The sequence below is a fragment of the Prunus avium genome, chromosome 8, assembly GCF_965620075.1.
Source record: "Prunus avium chromosome 8, drPruAviu1.hap1.1, whole genome shotgun sequence".
In the NCBI taxonomy this organism is placed as follows: Eukaryota; Viridiplantae; Streptophyta; class Magnoliopsida; order Rosales; family Rosaceae; genus Prunus; species Prunus avium.
Window position 1 is genome coordinate 2,281,934 of NC_142291.1, and position 16,154 is coordinate 2,298,087.

The 16,154-nt window shown below is 37.7% G+C and overlaps 1 protein-coding gene and 1 long non-coding RNA gene across 3 annotated transcripts; both read right to left on the reverse strand.

The window, feature by feature from the left end:
* Positions 1-2,954: 2,954 nt before the first annotated feature.
* LOC110773435 (transmembrane protein, putative (DUF506)) lies at positions 2,955-4,361 on the reverse strand. 2 transcript variants are annotated; one of them, XM_021977959.2, is made up of 3 exons: positions 4,099-4,361; positions 3,793-3,985; positions 2,955-3,676 (listed from the first exon to the last, which is right to left on the reverse strand). In XM_021977959.2, exons 1-3 carry the CDS (start codon positions 4,237-4,239, stop codon positions 3,309-3,311), a joined length of 702 nt encoding a protein of 233 aa, XP_021833651.2. In that variant the 5' UTR covers positions 4,240-4,361; the 3' UTR covers positions 2,955-3,308. The 2 variants fall into 2 exon arrangements, with proteins under 2 accessions (XP_021833651.2, XP_088102322.1); XM_088246196.1 differs by having other exon boundaries at positions 2,955-3,691.
* A 2,276-nt stretch (positions 4,362-6,637) lies between these two features.
* LOC110761745 (uncharacterized) lies at positions 6,638-7,131 on the reverse strand. Its single transcript, XR_002527427.2, has 2 exons — positions 7,098-7,131; positions 6,638-6,989 (listed from the first exon to the last, which is right to left on the reverse strand). It is a non-coding gene; the product is annotated as an uncharacterized LOC110761745 (long non-coding RNA).
* Positions 7,132-16,154: the final 9,023 nt, after the last annotated feature.

The following is a 16,154-nucleotide window of genomic DNA, read 5'->3' on the forward strand; positions in this document are numbered from 1 at the left end:
TATTGAAAAAAGAAAGCATTCAATAATATAGTCATTTATTTAATACATTACATACATAAAAAAAAATCATAATTGAAAACAAACCACAAACAAAATAAAGCATAATTCAAATCAAAGCATTAAACTTGACTTCACAGACCATGATTGTCTCTCAGTGCCCATAAGTGCTCAATCAAGTCAAATTGACGTCTTTCGTGAACATAAGAAGATTGCATTTTCGTATAATGATCAATAGTTCGTGCTCCAGGGGTTGTCCATTTCCTCTCATGGATCGTTCATAAATTCTTGTCAATGTTGTGTTCGTGGGATTGGGTTCGAACATCTCTAGTTCATCATAATCATATTCATCCTCTACAATCATGTTATGGAGGATGATGCACGTCATCATAATGCTCCGAAGCACCTCTTCATCAAACATACGAGCAGCCCCCCTAATGATTTTCCCATCGAGCTTGGAGGATACTAAAACACATTTTCACATCTTTCCTATAACCCTCTTGATAGGCATCGAAGTATTTTTCCTTCTCCGATTGGGGATGCGGAATTGTTTTGATGAATGTTATCCACCTTGGGTAAATTTCGTCTGCTAGGTAGTAACCACCCGAGTAGAAGGTATTGTTGATTTGATATGTGATCTAAATGGAATGTCCTCTCAACACATCTTTGACCACCGAGGATTGATCAAGCACGTTAAGGTCATTTTGAAATCCTGCAACTCCGAAAAAGGAATGCCAAATCCTGGTATCGAATGATGCAAAGGCCTACAGAATGATACTTTTTTGGCCCTTCCTATTCCTATAATATCCTTGCCATGCAGTTGGGCAATTCTTCCACTACTAGTGCATGTAGTTAATGCTTCCAATCATGCATGGGAAATCTCTTTTCTCGGCTTTTTGTAGAAGCCTTTGGAGGTAAAGCGTAGGTTTGCGAAGGTAATCCCTCATGTAGATAGTTTCGATTGAATCACATAATTTGACCAAGCACTCTAGGATAGTGAATTTCTCCATCCTAGCAATCTCATCCACTTGGTCTACAGATGCGCCATATGCAAGCAATAGTAAAAAAGCTGTAAGTTTTTGCCCCAGAAGAAGACCCAAAACCCCAAGAGCATCGTACTTTTGAACGAATTATGCGTCGTAATTGCAAACATCATGCATGATTTTATTGAACAAATGGAGCTACATTCTATATTGCCCTAAAAAATCAACACTAGAGTACAACGAATTTGGGATAAATTAATCTTCCAAGAGATTCTTACCCCGAGGGTGCCTATGTCTATCCACATTTGGGCCATGGTCGGGTTGTGAACCACGGTGGTGTTAGCTTGATTGATTGAGCATACCCACCGCTAAAACAACTTGATCTTCTTCTGCTTCCCACTCCCTTTCTTCTCTAGCACGTTTGCGCTTTCTTTCTTCATTTTCTCGCTCGGCCCTCTCCAACAATCTCCTCATGTAAGACATTGAAAGTAGAATGTGGTTTGTAAAATCTGAAAAATGAAAGGATAGAGGATATAGATGATTGGTGTGAGTTGAAGGTGTGGTTTTGTAATAGAATTTAGAATATAGAGATGACACGTGGTGTAATAGTAGCAACCGAAAATCTTATTTGAAATCTGATATGTGAATAGTAACAGCCTTTGCTTCCCCTTACCTTTTTCCATAGCAACTAGGGTGAAAATGCTCTTATAAATGCCAATTTATCAGACTCCAAATTCTTTTGAAGAGAGAAAAAAAAAAAGGAAAAATAATGTTGTCAATAGTTGGAAAGGTCCTTCGACAAAAAAAAAGAACATAGAAAGAAAATGCTAACATCAGCAAAGAAGACTATAGAATGCCTACACTTAAAACAAAACACAATAATCCAAAAAACTTATAGAAGTAGGGTACGATTTATTTAAGTCCAATCGTAGATCCATGGAAGTAGGGTACGATTTATTAATATTTTGTGTCATAGTTAAGAAAAATAATTTCGAATATTGTCACGTCCAATACAAACTTATAGAAGTCAGTCTTATCAGACCAGATAAAATGAGAGCTTTTAAACTTTCACCAAACCCTTTTGACATTTGATATCATCTTCTGGATCCTCATTAATTGAGTTACTGTCTATGAATGTTGTTTTCAAGGTTAATAACTTGTATAATATGGACAACCATTTCAACACATTATGAAGCAAAAGATTATACTAATTGCAAGCAAAAGATTATACTAAGTTCATTTTTTTTTTCATTAAAAATCTTAAATATGACTAAAGTTTTTTTTTTTATTCCTTACCAAAAAATAAAAAAAAGGTATCGAACACAGCACAAGTCAAGAAGGCTCCTGATTGCACGATTGTGACTTTTGGAGATGATAAGTTTGGTCTTATAATTTTCTCTTCTCCTGCGAGGAAAATATTTAAGAGCATTTAGTTTTACATTTGGGGTCCTAAGTTTTATTCTCCTTCTTTAAATTCGCTTGTATAAAAACAATAAAAATAATAATTTTTTTAATAAGCATTGTTAAAAAGAAAATACTTGGTTACTTCCATTTTTATTTATCCGTTAATCACAATTTGACACGAGTGTGAAAAAAGTAATTTAATTGTTTGGGTCTCATCAAGGCTTTTCTTTATTATTTACTGTCATTTTCTCCCTCTTATACCTAGTGATTCTTCTGGATAAGCATCGAAGCAGAAGCTACTTGTTAGATTTATTTCTTATTTTTCCAGGTCTTTTTCTCTGTCTGACTTAGACTTGGATCCCAAGTCTCTCTCTCTCTCTCTCTCTCTCTCTCTCTTCCCTTTTGTCACAAGAGACAAATGCCATTGGATCAGACACCTTTTACACTTGTCCAAATGTCTAGGGAAATGTCCCAATTGGAACAATATAAAACAACCATTTTTGAAATAGTGGATCTCTGTATTTTTCATTGGAAAAAGCAAAATTATAAATAAATAAAAGCCAAGGCCAAACCAAAATGCTGGCATGCGCTTTCCATTAATTCCTTCTGCTTCAAAACAGTCTCAAGACTTGATGAGCAAGTTAATTTCAGTCAGCAACTGAGGCCCTCATGAGCAGAATACTAGTAAAAAAAAACCAATACAAAAATGTCTGGGTCTGAGACACCTAGGAAATAGCTCTGGAAACATAGAAAACTTTGAGGTCTGCCCCAACAAAATTGACCTGAAATTAAAGAAAATTGAGAAGGGATCAAAATTAAAGGAAAATTAAAAATGGTGTCCAAGATCCAAGATCACAACATTGATCTGTACTCTTCTCTGCAGCTTCAAAATGGCATGCCCAATTAGTACTAATTTTGCTGGGATCAATGAGTAGTTGTAAATTGGGGTTCACTCTTATGATCCATAATTCCCATTTCCATATTGATTGAGACTTTCTTGCAGTCTTTGGAGAGCCACTTGGATTGCATGTACTTGGATTTTCTCCAAGGAGGAACACGGAGGCCATTCTCCTTGAGAGATTGTTTTGCAGCTGGGCAAAGCAGAGATATAATTTTGTCAAGCTTTTCTTCTGTCCCAACAAAGATGGTGGGTAGAGTGTCTTTGAGCTGCTCGTAGTTTTGTGTAGGTCTTGCCAGTTCAAATTGAGACCTGAAATCCAAGTCCACTATAATCCTTGTCACTTTGACATTGTTCTTGTCCTTCATCATTACATCGACATATTCATAATCACCTGTAATTTGACAAACTTAAACAAAAAAAATTAACCCATCAAAACCAGAAATGGGTTTTTAAGAACACATGAAATTTTCAGACATAGAGGGAGAGAGAGACAGAGAGACAGAGTACCTTCAGAGAGCCTAAAAGAAGAAACCCATGAAGTTTTGCAAAGGGAGGCTTCATAACCATCCTTTTTTAGTTTCATCACAACCCATTTGTTTTTCAGATTGTTGGGTTCCATCAAAGTCTCAGTGTCCCTCAAATACATCAACACTTTCTCAAGAATCTCAATCTCACAATCTGTTGCCCTCCATATTATCTCCTTTAAAAAATAAAATAAAAAACCAGCATAAAATTAATTACCAAAAAAATAAAAAGAAGGAGAAATGTACAATATACAGGAGTAAAAGGAAGCTTTAGAAAAACAGAAGAGACCTGTAAAGTGAGATATTTGGATTGATGAGGAGGAGAGAGAGGCTGTGAAGATGATAATGAGTTGGGTGGTGGAGCTGATGAGTCCAATTCATGGTAATCTCTCACCATTTGCATAAGTTCTTCTTCTGTTAAGCTGCCCATGATTTTCCTCTGTAAAATTTAATCTTGGCTTCCTTGTAGGCTAAGGAGGAGAGTTGTATTTATGAGCAAGTTTCAGAATTATGAGGTAACTTCATTTTTGTTTCCTTCGCCTTGTTTGGTATTGCCTAGGAGCTTGACTTTTAGCCATTGACATAGTGTTGTCATCAAGAAAAGGAATGAAAAAAAAAAAACAATAAAAAAAGGGGAAAAGCAAAGAAAAGTAGTGCCATTGTAATCATTAGTACTGCACTGCATATCCATATCCTAAACTGTCACAGTAATGAAGTTATGGATATTGGATAAAGGACAAGGGCATTAATGTCATAGCATGTACCATGTCTTCCTAGTCAAGTTTAGTTGAATATTTTTTAAATTATAATTTGATTTGTTAATGTTTCAATGTGGTTGAAATTACATTTTGGACATATTAGTTGGCAGATTTTTGTCCTAATTCATCAAGGAAGTAAAATTAATCTGAAGGTAAATTTAGTGAAATAAAAGTTAAGGACTGGAATTTGAACTTCTAGTTTAGGATTGTTTTTTTAGGAAGTACTTCTGTTTATAAACGCTTCTAGCAAAAACGTTTTTATCATAAACATGTGCTTTTTGAAAAAGCAATAGAGAGTGCTTCCTGAAAAAGCACAACGCTTCTAAACTTTTTTATCATACGCTGTCAGAAGTACTTTTGATTCTCAAAAAGCACTTTTAGTCCATCTAGAAGCACTCTCAAATGGGTTGGTGATTTAAACTTTTTCTTTTCCCTATTGAAAATTGCATATTGACTTACAGAAGGATAACATTCCATGAGTAACGGATTGTATATAATCATTTTTTTTATAATTATTTTTTAGGGTTGTGTGTATAATCCGTGTTTAAGTATTAAATTGTGATTATGACTTCAGCTTTTATTTAATAAATAAAATATTATCATATAATTGGGCTTGAGACAAAGTTATACATAATAAGTCGTGTAACAATTTTATTTAAAAAAAATTAAGGAAAAAAGAAAACAATCATTACAATTTTTTCCTATGTAAAGCAGCTGGTAAAAGTCTTTAAGTTATATGGACATCTAGCCATTTTGTTTTTTTGTTTTCTCCTCCTGACTATGCTATGACTGTGATTCAAGATGATAAGGTTGGCATTTCTTAGTCATTGCGTTTTTCTTTATAATTAATTATGGCACAGGCAATATTTTTATCAATTAGTCTTTTATTTAGTAATATTTATAATTCTCTTGGTCTGAAAGTCCAGTAATATTTTTGATTTAGTAAAACTGATGCTATCTCTTTGAGCTTCTTCCAAGTCCTTCAAGAACCTGTGTTTCCCAACCAAACAATAATTGGAGCAAAACATCTTAAGTAGTACGTTATCACATTTTTCTTGAAGTAGTTTTTATATCAACCCAATATTTGTCTTACATCGCAATCGGGTCATAAATTATGTAAATTATAGCGTAGTGTAAGTATTGATGCGTTGTTACGTAAGCTATTTGAGAATAGAAATATTATAACTAAAAAAGGATATGGGGCGGATCAACTACCAAATTATCAGCACTCTCCTCTAAACTACCAATATATAAATGAACTAATTCAAATAATTAACCCATAAAACGATTCAACAAAATACCTGAGCATGCATAAGAATTTCCGAAATTACAAAAAATTCAATTTCTGAAATTGCCCAAAATCATACAACCACAAACTAAAAAAGAAGAACAGAATAAACACGTATCGACTAGAAACCTCAAGTCACAATATAGAGGAAAGGCAACACCTATCGATTAGAAACATCGAAGTATATGACCTTCAATTTCATGGATTTGTGTCAATATTTAGGTAAATTTGAGGTTTATGGTTTGTTTTTCAGAAGCAACACCTATCAACGTCATTTTAGACATTTTTTTCTTCTTTCAAAAAGAGATAAATTCCACAACCCGCGTCAATGCAATAGCACGGCGGCGATATAGCTTACACGACGCTATTTGACACTTCTGCGAAGATAGTCCGCTATGTCTGAAAAAGAATTCTGAGCTCGCGACAAATCTGCTATTTAAAACACTCTTACCCAGCATTTTAATGCTCTTTTATTTCCAGTTTCATACTTATTTGAAATTACAATGAACAACACAATACTTTCTTTTGTTAATACAATTGATAGTTTAAACAACTTTAAATTAATCTAATTTATGAAAATGGGGACTCAAACTAAGATGCAAGAAGGCGGACTTACTGGCCTAACTCATACCTGCGATTGACACAATAATTTAAACACATCTTCTATACAAGCTTTCAACTTTGTTCTATACAGAAATAGCATATACCTGAAAACAAAGAAAAAAACTTTTTATTTTCAACATTATCTTAGGGAGCTCATTTTTCTCCCAATTTAGCACGAGTTTCAGAATAATTGTTTGTATAAGACTAGCAAAGATGATACAGAGGAATGCGTTACACAACAAAATACAGATTGGTGAAAAAATTAGTGGTACGGTTTGATACGCAACATCTCCAGATGGCCTGATGAAGTTGAATGGAAGTTTTCCTAATGCCCAGCAGAATCTTCTTAAGACTTCATGAGAATCTATAAAATGATTTCCCACAAATGAAGAATGAGATATTAAGGCAGCCGGATGCAGCTTTCACACAGTGAAAAACTTGGACGTATCAAACACTAACAAGTTACAACAGTTCAGGATTGAGATCTCTCCCGCATTTTGGCTCTGGCAAAAAATACTCCAGCCACAAGACCTACCAAATTGCAAATTTTCATGGTTAATGCTACAAAACTCTACTGCTTTTGCAAAGTTATAAAGTAGTACATCACATTCTGAAGCCAGTCAAGTTGAGAGAACTTACCAAAGAAAATGCTAGCGGAGTTCTCTAAACTGGTTTCCAAGTTTTATTACATAACTGGCCATTCCTAGTGTATATTTTCCAGCTTTGGGAAGTGTCAGGCTACATCAACCACAGCTGTAAGATATCAAGCTGGCCAGATTATGCTATGTAACAAAAGAAATCAAGCAGGCGTCATTACCATCCAGAAGGTTGGTAACCTCAAAAGTGGTCTGCCATTTTAATTCAACCTTCATTAGATTCAATAGGATAAAAGAAAACAAAAATTTATAAGAAAAACAAATGTAAAAACTTTTGTTCTTCCTGTTTTTCTGTTGACAAGTAGACATCCCACATGGTAATTCTAGACCTCAGTCATAGCTAAATGGGCTTGCATACACATTATTAGCTAGTCATTGCAGTTTCCGGCAGAAAACAATAACAAAATAAAACCAACGATGACAAAACAAACTTTGGAGTACTTCATGCATATTTTTAAATTACAATACCATATGTTAGAGACAGGGCCGGCCCTTGATCAGGGCAACTAGGGCCATCACCCGGGGCCCACAATTGATTGGGGCACACAAAAAATTATTAGTCCATATATATATATATATATATGCATATGAAAAAAATAAAATAAAAAGTAAAAGTAAAAGTGCATATGTGATATTAGTTGAGAGTTTTACTTGGTATTATAGAACAATAATAAAAAAGAAGGATGCCAACGGATCTAGAAGAAAAAGAAGTCAACATCCTAATTGTTTTCCCAAGAAGCAAAACCTCTCCGTCTGCAGCTTTGCCTTGAAATCGATTTATAATTCTAATTTTCTCTGAAACTAAGTGTGGAAGGAACAAAGCCATACTTTGAGTTGAAAGCTGATTATTCTCTCTGAAATTGGGATATGTTTCTAAATGTAATGGTTGCTTATTGGATATTACTAACTATATCTGTGACTGTGGTATCTGCTGAAAGAAGTTTTGCTAAATCAAAATTATTAAAATCTTATTTGGGGACCACCATGGCTCAAGATAGACTAAATGGATTAGCTATATTATGCATTGAAAGAGATATGTTGGAAAACATTAAATATGATAATATAATTGATGATTTTGCTTCTAAAACTACAACAAGAAGACATTTGAAATGATCTTTTTGTGATTAGAATTTCATTGCTATTTTTATTTTGTAGGTGCATATGAAGGTGAAGCATAGGGACATGCAAGTTAATTTGTTGTTGATTGTAATGTTTTCAATCGGGTACTCTTTTTCCTTCATTTGAGGTTTTGCTCCCATTGGGTTTTCCTCAAACAATGTTTTAATGAGGCCCAAAGTGTTCTATATTATCGGTTGTAAACTCTTATAATTTTAATAAAATTTATTATTTGATTAAAAAAAAATGTAATTATATTTATTTATTTGTTTATAAAGGGCACATTCTTAAACTTTGGCCTTGTGTAACATCCCACATCAACCAACAAAGAGGGGGTGATGTGCCTTATACGTATATGCTCGCCTCCATCTAGCACGAGGCCTTTTAGGAGCTCACTGGCTTCGGAGTCATGGGAACTTCAAAGTTAAGCGAATTGGGGTTAGAGCAATCTCAGGATGGGTGACCCACTAGGAAGTTGCTCGTGAATTCCCAGAAACAAAACCGTGAGGGCTGAGAGGGGGGCCCAAAGCAAACAATATCGTGCTACGGCGGAGCGATCCGGGACGTGACAATTTGGTATGAGAGCCACTCTGCCATGTGGTGCGAGTGTGCCGATGAGGACGTCGGGCCCCTAAGGGGGGTGGATTGTAACATCCCACATCGACCAACGGAGAGGGGGTGATGTGCCTTACATGTACATGCTCACCTCCATCTAGCACGAGGCCTTTTGGGAGCTCATTAGCTTCGGAGTCATGGTCACTCCGAAGTTAAGCGAGTTGGGGCTAGAGCAATCCGAGGATGGGTGACCCACTGGGAAGTTGCTCGTGAGTTCCCCGAAACAAAACCGTGAGGGCAGAGAGGACAGCCCAAAGTGGACAATATCGTGCTACGGCAGAGCGATTCGGGACGTGACACCCTGGGCCTTAAATCATCCAAGGCTGGCCTTAGTTAGAGACGGTGTCCATCTAAAATATTTTAGGAAGGGAACAAGCAGGAAAGGAAGAATACAGAATAGTTGGAACCTAATCGAACGACATTGTAAAGTGGTAGTTGCAAGCTTTCTGTTTACACCTATCATATAGATTCTAATTCAATCTTCAATATGACAAATTCTAAAGAAGATGTGTGTGTGTGTGTGTGTGTCTATGCAAGTTATTCCTTTTTCACTAGCTGATTTGCACTTTCCTTTGTATTGTAGGAGTTTCCATACTTCTTGTTAAGAAATTGATACGATCCAAGATGTTAGGGATTGATTTGATTATGCAATCCCTTGACTTCAGCAATAGAATTACAAGACTGTAGGAATAAGTATCTGATTTGATTTGTATATATATTTACCTTTCTTGTACACCTAAATGATAGGATCACATCTGTATAAATTGCAATATCACACTAATGAAAACTTATTCTACCAAAGCAGAGCTTGAAAACCCTAGCTCTTTGCTTTCGCCATTGATCCTCGCCTTTACTACTGCGAGTGTTTCTTTCCTTTTTCTTCATCTTGTTTCGTTATTCCTACACCATGGGTAACGATCAAGACTCTTCCAAGGATGAAAGCAAGCAAGATAACTCCATTCCTTACTTCATTCATCATTCAGATCACCCTTCATCATTTATACCACCCTCGGATGGTCATCATTAGCAAACCTCTCAATGGAGACAACTATGCGACCTGGTGTCGCTCAATGGAGATCTCTCTAAGTGCAAAGAACAAATTAGGTTTTGTCGACGGCACCGTTGAAACCCCTTCAGCGAAGAACAACCCTAATGTATTCTCTCTTTGGCGGCGGTGCAACGACATGATCCTATCATGGATCCTCAATTCTCTTACTTCAGATATTGTCGACAACGTCATCTATTCCACTACAACGTATGAGATCTGGCAGGATCTCAAAGAGCGTTTCTCTCATGGCAATGCGCCAAGAATTTTCCAGCTCCAGCGTGAGATTTCCTCTCTCACCCAAGGCCAGATGTCTGTCGCCAACTATTATACAAAAATAAAGACTCTATGGGATGAACTTGCTTCCTATAGTGACTTACCAGCATGCTCATATGGTTCTATGAAGAAACATAGCTAACAGGAGGAGAGAAATGCACTTATGCAATTCCTCATGGGACTCAATGAGTCCTTTAATGCAGTGCGAGGACAAATTCTGCTCATGCAACCGTTACCGTCCGTTCGCAAGGCATATTCTTTGATTTCTCAAGAAGAGAAGCAACGAGAATTGGGAACGTCTCATGCATCTACTGAACCTGCTGCCGTGGCGGTTCATCACAAACCACAGTCATCCAACCAGGGACGCAAACCGCTTCATTGCTCTTACTGCAACTTTGATCACCACACTAGAGACACCTGCTGGAAGTTGAACGGCTACCCTCCGGGACATCATTTGCACAAGTCCAATAAGTCTGGTGGTGGACGTAATAAGTGCAACGACGGCTCCTCGTTAGCACATCATGTCAATGCGCATCCTTTTGTCCCAGAGATCCAAACTGCCATGCCCAACCTTTCAGAAAGCCAATGTCGGCAAGTTTACACCATGTTGAATGAACAACAAACTCCTTAAGCCAATGCGGCAGGTTCATCATCAAGTTTGTTAAAAACCTCCTTGCCTTTTGAGTCGGTGGATAATTGACAGTGGGGCTACCGATCATATCACCTCATCCCCATCTTCTCTTACCAGCACCACAGCTTGTTCTTCCATGCCACTTGTGTTACTTCCTAGTGGTGAAAAGGCACCTATATCATCTACTGGGAGTGTTTTTTTGACCTTTCATATTTCTTTGAGAGATGTTTCATTTGTACCATATTTTAAAGTGAATTTATTATCTGTAAGCAGGATTACAAAGGAATTACAGTGCTCTATAATTTGTTTCCCTTCTTGATGTATTTTACAGGACTTGGCTACAAAGACGACGATTGGGCTGGGTAAGCAACATGGAGGCCTCTATTACCTTGTGGCGTTGACTTTTGCAAACTCATCTTTGTTCCCTAGCCCAACCTGCAACCTTGTAACCAACTCCACTGATTTATGGCACCAGCGACTCAGCCACCTTTCTCCATCTCGTTTACAATTCATGTCAAAAAATTTGTTAGATTTCCCTTTTCATTTGAATAAAGATTGTGATGTTTGCCCTTTAGCCAAACAAACTCGAAAGCCATTTGGAATCAGTTCAATCAAAACAACAAAACCTTTCTCTCTCATACATTGCGACATTTGGGGGCCACACAAAATAGCTTCACTTTCATGTGCTCGTTATTTTTTAACAGTGGTGGATGATTATAGTCGTTTTACATGGCTTTTCCTTATGAATCATAAAAGTGAAACACAAAACCTCCTCAAGTCTTTTTTCACTTTCGTGCAAACACAATTCCATACACAAGTACAATAAATTCGTGTTGATAATAGGGGAGAGTTTTTTTCCATGCATGAATTTTTTAGGGACAATGGGATCATTTACCAACACTCTTGCGTTTACACACCACAACAAAATGGTGTTGTGGAACGTAAACATCGTCACATACTTGAGGTTGCTGAGCCTTACGCTTCTAAGCTCATCTCCCACTTCATTTTTGGGGAGAATGTGTGCAAACAGACACCTATTTGATTAATAGGCTTCCCACTCCCATCATTTCCCACAAAACACCATATGAGCTAATGTATGCCAAACCTCCATCTTATACACATCTCAAGGTTTTTCGTTGCCTTGCATATGCCACATCCATCCACCCTTCATAACAATTTGATCTTAGAGCCACCAAAACAGTTTTTCTTGGTTACCCCATTGGACAAAAAGCTTACAAACTCTACAATCTCTCCACCCATAAAATTTTCACAAGCTGAGATGTTGTTTTCCATGAGAACATTTTTCCTTTTCAAAATACATCTTCACCTCCACTAGATAACCCCTCTGCATCTGTCCTTCCCATTGTCCTTGCTGACCTTTCTCCAGTACAAGTCAACCCAATAGACACAACCCAAACACAGGAAGCCCAAGATGTGACCAGCCCACTTACAATACCTAATTCATCCACATCTGATGGTGATTCTCTCTCCATCTCCCACGAATCTCCTCATTTGCCTGTACCCATCCCCTCTGCCATACCACAATCTCCTCAACCAACCACCATTCATCATTTACGCCAATCTCAACGCCACAAGACACCTTCTGTTTTACTGAAAGACTTTGTTTGCAACCAGGTGTTGTTGCCTACCCATGCTCAATCTGTCACATCCCGGGATCGGCTCTGCCGTAGCACGATATTGTCCGCTTTGGGCCCCCTTCTCTACCCTCACGGTTTTGTTTCTAGGAGCTCACGAGCAACTTCCCAGTGGGTCACCCATCCTGGGATTGCTCTAGCCCCCAACTCGCTTAACTTCGGAGTTCCCATGACTCCGAAGCCAGTGAGCTCCCAAAAGGCATCGTGCTAGATGGATGCGGGCATGTACATATAAGGCACATCAACCCCCTCTCCGTTGGTCGATGTGGGATCTTACAATCCACTCCCCTTAAGGGCCCGACATCCTCGTCGGCACACTCGGACCACACGGTAGAGTGGCTCTGATACCAAATTGTCACATCCCGGGATCGGCTTCGCCGTAGCACGATATTGTCCGCTTTGGGCCCCCTCTCTCTGCCCTTACAGTTTTGTTTATGGGAGCTCACGAGCAACTTCCCAGTGGGTCACCCATCCTAGGATTGCTCCAGCCCCCAACTAGCTTAACTTTGGAGTTCCCATGACTCCGAAGCTAGTGAGCTCCCAAAAGGCATCGTGCTAGATGGATGCGGGCATGTACATATAAGGCACATCAACCCCCTCTTCGTTGGTCGATGTGGGATCTTACACAATCGTCCTCGTCGTTGCCCGGTCACACCAAAGGTACTCGATATCCCCTTTGTAATTTCCTGTCTTACCATAAATATTCACCTTCACGCCTTTCATTTATTGCTAACATCAGCAAGGATGTCGAGCCTTCTTCCTTTATGGAAGCGTCTACTAATCCTTTATGGCAGGATGCAATGCAATCGAAATTACAGGCATTGGAATCCAACAAAACTTGGACTCTCACTTCACTTCCTCCTGGCAAAACACCCATTGGTTGCAAATGGGTTTATAAGATCAAGCGTCACTCTAATGGCTCTATTGAGCGTTACTCTAATGGCTCTATTGAGCGTTACTCTAATGGCTCTATTGAGCGTTATAAGGCACGCCTTGTGGCCAAGGGATACACTCAGACCAAGGGTATTGATTACCATGACACTTTCTCCCCCACTACCAAGATGATCATTGTCCGTTGCCTTCTTGCCCTTGCAGCAACTCAAAATTGGTCCCTTCACCAGCTTGATGTCCATAATGCCTTTCTTCATGGTGACTTCCATGAAGAAATTTATATGACACCACCTCCTGGTCTTCAACGACAAGGGGAGAACATGGTATGTTGCCTCAACAAGTCGTTGTATGGTTTGAAACAGGCATCTTGACAATGGTTTGCAAAATTCTCAGAAGCTATCCAGGCTGCAAGTTATGTCCAATCTAGAGCCGACTATTCCCTCTTCACTTGTAAATGAGGGAAGTCATTTACCGCTCTCTTAATATACGTTGATGATATATTGATAACAGGAAATGATGTGGCTACTATTAATTGTCTCAAGCAATTCCTTAATACTCATTTCAAGATTAAAGACCTTGGAGATCTTAAATTTTTCTTGGGTATTGAAGTTTCCCATTCTAAGAAGGGTATATGCATCTCACAGAGGAAATACACCTTGGACATTCTTAAGGATGGTGGTGTTTTAGGAGCACGGCCAATCTCTTTTCCCATGGAACAAAACACCAAGCTCACCTTTGACACAGAAGAAATACTCAAGGACCCATCTAAATACAGAAGATTAATGGGTCGTTTGATCTACCTTACAATTACAAGGCCAGATATCATGTATGCAGTGCATGTTCTTAGCAGGTTCATGCATGAACCTCACAAACCCCATTTAGATGCTGCTATTCGAATCTTGAGGTATCTAAAAAACGCACCAGGCCAGGGACTCTTTTTTTCATCTCAAAACGACTTGGAGTTGAGAGCTTATTGTGGCTAAGATTGGGTGGGTTGTCCAACAACTCGAAGGTCTACTACTGGATACTGTGTTTTTCTAGGAAATTCCTTAATTTCTTGGAGAACAAAGAGACAAAAGATCGTCTCTCTTTCTTCTGCAGAGGCTAAATATAGAGCCATGACAGGTGCTTTCTATGAAATTTCTTGGTTGAGATATTTTTTACAGGATTTACAAATTTTGCATCCAGGACCAGCCATCTTGCATTGTGATAACCAGGCAGTATTACATATTGTTGCTAATCCTGTTTTTCATGAAAAAACAAGGCATATTGAAATTGACTGTCACTTCATCCAAGATAAAATTTTGGACGGTTCAATCTTTACGAAGTATGTGGCTTCATCACAAGAAGTAGCAGATGTATTCACAAAGCCATTGGGGAAAGATGCCTTTTCAGCCATGTTGCGCAAGTTGGAAGTTCTTGACATTCACTCTCCAACTTGAGGGAGAGTGTTAATAAATTGATACGATCCAAGATGTTAGGGATTGATTTGATTATGCAATCCCTTGACTTCAGCAATAGAATTACAAGACTGTAGGAATAAATATCTGATTTGATTTGTATATATATATTTACCTTTCTTGTACACCTAAATGATAGGATAACATCTGTATAAATTGCAATATCACACTAATGAAAACTTATTCTACCAAAACTATTCTTTCGTTCATATCCTACCTTATTTTACATATATATCTCCAAAAACATCCAAAGTTTTAACTACATTGACCAAAATGACCTTAGATAGGAGAAGTGCTTTGATAACCCTCCCCCACATTAAATTATGAACTATGGCTAAACTCATAACTTGCAAGCATATAATTTAGACTCCAACCATCCATCTTTATTGTTAATAAAAAATATTAATTACATCAATATAACACAGTAGACTGTGTGGTGGTAGATGTGGCATATATTAGACAACCACTAGACCTTAAGAACTTCGCTTGAGATCCTAAGTTCTATTCTCCTCTTTCAAATTCGCTTGTATAGAAACAATAAAAATAATAACTTTTTTTTATTAAGCATTGTTAAAACGAAAATACTTGGTTACTTCCGTTTTCATTTATCCATTAATCACAATTTGACACAAGTGAAAAAAAAAAAAATTTAATTGTTTGGGTCTCATCAAGGCTTTTCTTTATTATTTACTATCATTTTCTCCATGCATTATGTTGTTATACTTAGTGATTCTTCTGGATAAGCACACGGAAGCATAAGCTTGGTAGATTTATTTCTTATTTTTGCAACTCTCTCTCTCTCTCTCTCTCTCTCTCTCCTTTTGTCACAAGAGAGAAATGCCATTGGATTAGACCGAAAATTCTACCATGCGCAAGTCTAGGGAAATGCCGCAATTGGAACAATATAAAACAACCATTTTTACACTTTTACACTTGTCCACATGTCTAGGGAAAAATCAATATGGATCAGACACCTTTTTCACTTGTCCACATGTCTAGGGAAATGCCGCAATTTTTTTTTGGTGAAATAAGGGAAACCCCCAGAAATGCCGCAATTGGAACAATATAAAACAACCATTTTTTCAATAGTGGATCTCTGTATTTTTCATTGGAAAAAGCAAAATTATAAATTAAAACAAGGCCAAACCAAAATGTTGGCATGCGTTTCTCCATTAGTTCCTTCTGCTTCAGAACAGTCTCAAGACTTGATGAGCAAGTTAATTTCAGTCAGCAACTGAGGCCCTCATGAGCAGAATACTAGTAAAAAAAAACCAATACAAAAATGTCTGGCTCTGAGACACCTAGGAAATAGCTCTGGAAACATAGAAAACTTTGAGGTCTGCCCCAACAA

Excerpts from the sequence above, each read along its gene's own strand:
- LOC110773435 (XM_088246196.1), bottom strand. The coding sequence starts at position 4,239 with ATGGGCAGCTTAACAGAAGAAGAACTTATGCAAATGGTGAGAGATTAC. Across the intron at positions 3,986-4,098 it reads CCAAATATCTCACTTTACAG|GAGATAATATGGAGGGCAAC; the intron begins GTCTCTTCTGTT and ends TATTTTTTAAAG. Across the intron at positions 3,692-3,792 it reads TTCTTTTAGGCTCTCTGAAG|TTTGTCAAATTACAGGTGAT; the intron begins GTACTCTGTCTC and ends TTTTTGTTTAAG.